At 38.1% G+C, this 8,184-nt stretch overlaps 2 protein-coding genes across 3 annotated transcripts in view; one reads left to right on the plus strand and one right to left on the minus strand.

Moving 5' to 3' along the window:
- LOC129569179 (BTB/POZ domain-containing protein 3-like) overlaps window positions 1-8,184 on the minus strand; it is a 62,465-nt gene that overhangs the window by 13,736 nt on the left and 40,545 nt on the right. The window lies entirely within an intron of this gene.
- Window positions 2,289-7,458, plus strand: LOC129569177 (structural maintenance of chromosomes protein 3-like). Its single transcript, XM_055447779.1, has 8 exons — window positions 2,289-2,370; window positions 2,422-2,733; window positions 2,840-2,951; window positions 3,105-4,401; window positions 4,511-4,610; window positions 4,868-5,908; window positions 6,018-6,776; window positions 6,847-7,458. Exons 2-8 carry the CDS (start codon window positions 2,719-2,721, stop codon window positions 7,054-7,056), a joined length of 3,534 nt encoding a protein of 1,177 aa, XP_055303754.1. The 5' UTR covers window positions 2,289-2,370; window positions 2,422-2,718; the 3' UTR covers window positions 7,057-7,458.

Below are 8,184 nucleotides of genomic sequence, written 5' to 3' on the forward strand. Positions count from 1 at the left end.
TTTATCGTTTTCTTCCTCTTCCAATTTTTCTCGCTCTCGGTCTTGATTCGACGTTTTTTTTGGGTTTGAGTAGAGAATTGTGTTAGCTCTACATAATAATGAAAATGAAATAAATTATACATTTGGGGATTGGTAGACAGATAATTTATGGCATTTTTTTCTAGCCACAATCTTCAAACCAAAGTCTTTGCAGCCATGTTCTTTGTGGCCATACATCTCAAGCCATTCTCGGTACGAAGGCAATCACAAAGGGACCGTATCGGAATTGTGTGTTTCTTTATTCGTTCGAACCAGTTAAAAACCAGTTGAAGAAATTAATTTTGTTGATAATAATTTGCTGCTAGTAAAACAGCATCATTATTGACAATATCGACGACGATGACGGCTAGAATGGTGATTGGAAAATGATAGTGGCCGCAATTATGTGTGTGTTTACTTGGATCGGCGATAGTAATTTATTTTTGATATACTACCACTTCAATTTATCGATGGCCTGATGAAGGGCATTAATTTCGTACAGTTTTTTCGTACGCTCTTCTGTATCCATCACCATTGCTTCTATACATTGTATCTTTTTTTTTATTAAGTTGTTGCTCTCAGTATGATCTATCGCGAAAAATAATTGTGTTAAAGCAACGTCATTTCTAGTGGAAATAATCAAAGATGTAGTAAAGAGCATTGTGAATGCGAACCACATAGAGACAAGAGCGCTGCTGGATTTCCAACGAAAGAGAAAAAGAAAGAGTTGTCGGCAGTATACGAAATGCAAGAATGTTTCATACAATCTTTTTTCTGCTTTTCTCTTTGTACTCGTTCGCCTGTTTGGTTAGTCGACTGTAGAAAAATATCCCATTAAAATAGTTGGAGAGCACATAAATTATGTAATTTAGGCGCAAAAACTCGTTCCATACCACTACTCTACACACAGAAGAGATATATGAAAAATAGTCGGAGGGGAAACAGAGAATTCATACACGATAAAAAATTACAACGCCGACAACGAGGACGGTGATGAAGTTCGATTTTAATTTGTATGTGCGTCAGTATTGCACATCACGAACCACTTTATTTATTATCAACAACAATGTGTTCTTTTATCTGGTGACTGCTTTTCAGTATACACAGTCGAGTGCATTACATCAAACGCCGCATTCCGATCTCCATGGAGAGTGAGTGCTGGCGCAAAAAAGAGCATCTTTTCAAACAGAAATACCGAGAGAGATGGAAGAGTGAAAGATTCTTACGAAAGAATAGGCGCGTGCATAGACATTCCATTTGTGGTTGTGTGCGCCACTCACTCACTCACCAACTCACTCACGCGGTAAAGACACATATAACATTTTTCTGTGCAAGATTTTCTATTTCTGTCAACCAGAAAAAGGATGTGAAGCCAAAAGTGCATCCAAACACCTGCTCCAAACCACACATAGCACAGCGCATTGTCTTTGAAGTTGACTCTTTTTCCATCTCTTTCTCTCCACCAGTTCACCGGTTTTGTTCATCTCTTTTTTTTGCATTTTTTTATGCCTTATTCGAATTTCAAAACCAAAACCGTGGTGCATTTGGAAGTAAAAGTTTTTTCTGCATTGATATTCGATTGTTCAATCTTCGTCGCGCCATAGAAAATTTTTGGCCCGAAAAAAACCGTTTTTTTATTCTTGCCTTTTCAACCTCAACGGGAATATTTCTTCATAGAGAAAGACAAACAGTCTACAAATACATTATAAATGCTGTATGCTTAAAACAAACGCATTTTCGAAATTTGGCTTATTTCAGCATTAATCCCAACATAATTGCCAGTGACTGTAAAAGTCAGCAATCTGATAAATACCGTAAAACGAATCTTTTTTCTACTTCGTGAATTGTTTATCGTCCGGAATTCAATGCTCAATTTCTCTTTCTCGCTCTGCCTCCTTCTGTCTCTCTCAAGTCTCTATAAATGCGAATGGTTCACGTCACACGGAAGGTTTGAGTGGTAATTCGAGTATTTTTCGATTGTTTATTGGTGTTGAGTCAACATGTTTCCATCGTTTGCATGCGTTCGCTAGTGGAATATCCTAGTGGTAGTAGCATTTGAAGTATGTGTTTGTGTCCGATGATTAAATGAATAAACCTATCTGCTTGTTTAAGAATGTATATGTAAATATGCTCCAAACTGGGCATGAACAAATTTTGAATTCTTGGTCAATGCTCAAATACATACGAAATACCGTTGAAAATATTTGCATTAACTCATACCAACGCAAATCGTTCATTCCAACAGTCTTGTTTAGCTTGTTCTTGAATGCATGGTGAAAACTGTCAAAACCAACAATGTTTCGATGCCCAAGACAACTCCACTTTTTGAACGCAGTGAAATTATGAAAAATTGTCAGTGGTTGCAGTTCGTGTTCGTTCTATTTTGCTAACATTTAGTTTTAGTTTTGACAGATATTTACTGTGTTCGGACTGAATTTCAATGCATCTGACTGTGTGTGTGCTGTTGACGGAGTTTGGAATATGATTTTATTCACGTCGCACAAACAAATGTAACACAAGATAAAAGTTACTATCGGAAATTTATCATATGGTGCTGATGGTGATGGCATCGGTTTCAAGCGACACTTCGTTGTGAAATATGGTTTGATGTGAGACAACCAATCATTTGTACACGGGCATTTAAATAGCAGACACCAGATTGGAAGCAGCAAAATAGCAGTGAACTCAAAGAGAATAAAGATGCGGATCGAAAAGGTAACAAAAATGGTGGAAAACATTAAATCAACTCTAATTTAATTAAAACCGAGATAAATTTATTCGAACTCGAAAGTATCCACTACAAAAGTGACTTCTGTTGCAGGTGCTCATTGTTGATAGCAAAAAGGATAATGAAAACTTTGTGCTGGGGCCAATTGATGGCGTTAAAAGTGCTATTCTAATTGGAGATACTTCGAAAAGTGCATGGTTGAAAGGTAAAAACTTTTTCCGCATTTTTTTCACAATTCCATTGTATTCAACTTTTGAACATTTCTTTTTGGATTTTCATAAGTTTGTTTCAAAGTAGAGTATCCACAAATGTTAATAAAAATGTACACAATTTCTCTTTTCTTCTTTGCTTTTTCCAGCCATAACATTTGCGTTAGGATACTCAAACGAACTGAATAGTCTTCCTCGTGAATTTCGCAATTTCAATGGCTCCGTCGAATTGACACTAAACTTTGAAAATTCAGTTCAAAATGACACCACCAAAGCATTTTTCAAGAGTCTCGGCAATATTCAAACTGGCAACAAGATTTTACTTCGTCGTTCAATTCAATCGCAACAAATCGAATATTTTCTCAACAATGGTTTGGTCGAACGTTTGGATGTGAAAAATTTTCTGCAAACTTTCAATTTTTCGCCATCGTATCCATTCCAGTATTCCGTGCACAGCGACGACATTGCTCTGGTGGAACTGAGCGATGACGCAGATCGATTGCAGTTCTTAAAAAATTGTTGTGGCGTCGATGAGTTTTGTGTAAAACGAGATAAATCAATACGCATTCTGAAAGAGACCGAAGAGCAAATTCGGAAAATTGATGTGTCGCTGATGAAAATCAATTTACAGCTTGAAATATTTGCGTCGAATGAAAAACAGCAAATTTATCAAGATTGGGTAAAGCGCGAAAAGGAGCTGGGCCACTTCAAACGATTGTATCGCATAAAAAAGATGCAAGCTGAGCTTCAACAGCGGAAAGCGGATATCGATAAGCAGACGAACGCCATTGCAGTGAATAAAAATGCCATAATTCAAAATGCGGAGAACAGCAAAGAGGTGCGACGCCAAATTAAATTGATTTCGGATAGCCTGAATGCGTTGAGAATGGATGAGCGGCAGCTGGTATCAGAAATTGAGCAAAGTGAACATGCAAAACATTCGCTGGAAGCCACAATTGTCGATCTTCAAGGATTTGTCCAGCAGGGTTCATTGAACGAAGAATTTTCCATTCACATGAGACAGGTGTATCGAGAAAAAATCGACCAGACCAGCTCCCAAATTGGCGACATTGATGCCGAAATCGAACGCATTGCCGAACGTAAACACATTATCGACCAGCAAGTGAGCGAACTGGAAGCACGAGTCGCATCGATTGTGATGAATTGTCAACAAAATCAACGACTGGGTACACAATTTCAATCGGTTGACAAACGAAATGAACACCTTTCAGTGCTCGTTAAGAGAGCGAAAAATGCAATCGCTCGCGAGAATCGGAATGTAAACAGATTAAAAGGCGAAATTCAACAAGAGATGGAAGAATTGAAACGATTGAGCACCGCTCGTACAGAACACAACGAACAGCTGGCCGAAATGAACGTCGACGATGAAACTCAATCATTCTATCAGCAGCAGAATGTGTTTGAGAATTTGGAAAATCAGAGATGGTAAGCAAATTATTGAGGACGTTCGAATGATGCGCTATTGTTTGATATTAACAATCGATTTCGTTGAATTTATGCTAATGTCATTTGATTGTCTATATATTGCTAACAGCGAATTGGTTGAACAAAACGAGTCATTGTTGGAAAAGTCGATGGAGCTCAAACTGAATTTGGAACAAGTTTATGATAAGCTGCGGTCACGAATCGGAAACGTAAGTAAAATGTCAAAGACAAATGAATTGCTAAATCATAAAAAATGCATAAAAACGTAAGAAAAAAGTCCAAGTGAAAAATAATTCAAGGAAAAAATCTATTTATGAAATGTAAAAACATTAGAATTATCTTGAGAGTTGTCTCACAAACAGATTTTTTCTGGAACGGGAACTAATTCTTCCCGAAATTCGAAATCCTTCTGAGAAAACCGTTCTTTACTTTTTCAATAAGAACCTTTTTTTCTCGCATTTTCCAGTCAATTTTCGACGGCTTCAAGTCAATGGAGACACTAATGCAGAAGGCGACGAATGAACTGAAGTGTCGTTATTTCGGACGAGTTATCGACAACTTTTCGTGTGATGATCCGGTTAAGCACGAATTATTGCCAAATTTGATGGGTGTACACTTATTTTATCACATCGTTGATTCAGCAGAAACAGCCACGCAGATTCTGTCCCGTTTGAATGCTGCCAATTTACCAGGAGAAGTGAATTTCTTCGCACTCGACATCATTGACAGCTATGAATTTGATGAGAACGACGTTGTGTCAAGTCTAACATTTGATGCGAAATTTCAGAAAGTGTTTGAGAAAATCTGTTGCGAATCACCATCAAATCCGAAAGACATGGCAAATCGGTCAAATGACACAATAAGTGTGAGCTCTTTGGACTCGGGATTCATCGAGGAAAATGGTGCGATTATTGGGGTAGAATTGGCTACTGACATCAATTCGATGGAATTGTATCAGCAGCATCAAGATTTGGCTGATATGGAAGAGGCTACGCGATATGAGCTCAGTGAAAATTCGTATCGAATGGACTCAACGATGGAGCAAATTAGCGAAACCAGTACAACATTGGAACAACAACACCAAGCGATGAGCCATATTCAACAGGTTCAATCTTCTGTGGCACAAATTACTAAGGCCATCAATCTGTGCGAAATGCGCATTCAAACAAAGCAAACGGAATTAGAGAAGCACGAGACCAAAGTGAATGGATTGGCTGAGGCAAAGAATCGTTACGAAACTGAGATGAAATCGGAATTGTTGACAGAACGGGAAACAAAATCAATCGAATCGGTAGAAATTGCAATTGTTGCGAAGAAAGTTGAGCTTCAGCAAGTCATTGCCGAAATCAAGAATTGGCAAAAGAAACGCGACACTATATTCGATTATCATGAGAACAGTCTGATGACCCCATACTCCGTTTTGGAAGAGCAGTCACGGACACATTCAGACAATTTGGCCGAACTGAATCGACAAACGGAAATGTTGTTGCAATCCGAAGAGGCTAAGGTAAAACATCATTCTTTTTGCGATAAAGCAATGAAAATGCCAATGAAATGAATTGTTCGGTATTTCTCCTTTAATCATCATGGATTTATTTAAATTCTTTCATTATTAGCGACAAGCTGCCGAGGAATTGGTTCAAATTCGACGTCAAGTGGCTGCACTGCGGAATGAACATGAGTCGAAACGTGTGGCTTTGAAAGATTCGGAACAGGAAAAGATCACGTTGGAACAGTCACAAACGTATTTGTTTGCCGCATTGGACGATATGAAACTTCAGGTGCAAAACTTGAGCACTGCTTTGATTCGGCTACGGGAACAAAAACCATATGATGCAACTCACATACACAATCCGGACATAGTGCAAATGTCTGAGGAAGACATCGATAATCACCTGAGCATTGCGCGCTATCAACTGAAAACGTATGAAAACACCGATAACTTCGACCTGAATATGCTGGACACATTCACCAAGGAACGTGAAAATTTCATGCGGCGTCGATTTGAACTCACGCAAATGGAGAGCAAAATTTCACAGGCAATGGCAAAAATGGAGGCAAGCATCAAAACTTCAATTCGAAACACATTTTATGAATTGGCCAAGCATTTTTCGACGAATTTCAAGAGATTCGTACCGCGCGGTGCAGGAAAGTTGCAATTGATCGAAGCAGCAAGTGCTGAGAACGATGATGCATTGATGCAGAATAGAAATCAAGAAGCCATTGGCCTGAATATTTTTGCACGATTCGACCAAAGCGAAGACCAATTCGACCATTTATTCGGACAGAAGCGACGAGTCGTTGCATTGGTTTTCATCATTAGTATGCAGCAACTGTGTCCAGCTCCATTTTATCTGATTGACTGCATTGAAGAGGTAACCGAATGCAATTGCTACATCAATATTTAATCATAACAATTTGACGTGTCGTCCGTTTTTTTTTCAGTTGATTTTTTATCCATATCTCGAGCCGTTGATCATTTACTTGAACGAGCTATCAAATGGGTCGCAAATTATCGCCACATCGAGCAGTCATCGCATGCTAAATGGACCGAATTTCATTGATAACATTTTCCGATCGACCGCTTGCAATGGCATACCACAAGTCGAGCGAATTCCTTACGCAGAAGTAGAAGAAGAAGAAGACACCGTCTAAGCAGACACGTTACAATGCTCATTATTTATTCGGTTGAGTTCTTTTTTTTTAAGTTCAATATTTTTTTTATGACTTTCAATATTTTACGAGAAAATCAAAATTCAAACTAAAAATGGAAAACGAAGAAAGAGGAAAAAAAAATATGTAATAAGAATGAAACACAATGTCGTTGTTGAGTAAATTCATCGTGTGCAGACACTTCAGTAGGGTGCGACTTAAAGCGAGCCATAAAATGCCAAACAAAATAAGGAACATTTTTCGTTATTTGTTATGGAAAACCGAAAGTTGTTATATGGTGCAAAGAATGCATTTGCCATGTCGAAACCACATGCTCGTACACTGTTGTTTTTTTCTTCCTTCCCTTTCGTTCTGTATGAATAAAAATATTTACTATAAAAACAACCGCATCGAAATTGAGAAAATCATTAAAATCCAGAAACAAATACTGAACAAGCAAAATGGTCTGCTTGGAATAGAGAAGATATTACATGAGTCGAAAAATTGGAAAAGCAAACGAAAATGTACAACCGAACGTAAACACTTTTTACTCCATATAAGCTTAGTGTTCGATATGTGCAATGTGCATTTTTTCTATCCAGAATTTTATGATAGAGCCAACCGACAACTCGGATCGTCACTACACATTCGTTCCATATCCGAAATGAAATCATTGTAACTGTGGCATTACCATACACAATATAAATATATCATTAAATAACATACGTTTGTTCTTTTCTGCTCTACTCTTGTGTGCGGTTATTTTTGGTGCGAGAGAGTGTCGAAAGTTATGGCAATGAAAATGAATCGTGCTGGATAATATATATGAGGTCGAGTGTGGTGTAGAAGAAAGGAAGAAGAAGAAGCCACGGCATACGCATGACACAGCAATAGCTGTGACGAGATTGAAGAGAGCGTAAGTATTGTGCATGCAGAAAATTCAAGTACACATGATCCGTATGCAATTTGTTTTTATTATTTCTACTCAGTAAAGCGAACGCGCCACAATTTGTGATTGTGTATGTGTGTGTGTACTCTCAATGTCGTCTTTGTCTCTTCGGCCAGAAGCAAGAAACATTGGCAAGCACCAGAATATTCATTGCGAGCATATCATCGTTATTTCTTCCTCGC

The sequence above is a fragment of the Sitodiplosis mosellana genome, unplaced genomic scaffold, assembly GCF_009176505.1.
Source record: "Sitodiplosis mosellana isolate CC-2019 unplaced genomic scaffold, AAFC_SMos_1.0 Smas_scaffold_30, whole genome shotgun sequence".
Lineage (NCBI taxonomy): Eukaryota > Metazoa > Arthropoda > Insecta > Diptera > Cecidomyiidae > Sitodiplosis > Sitodiplosis mosellana.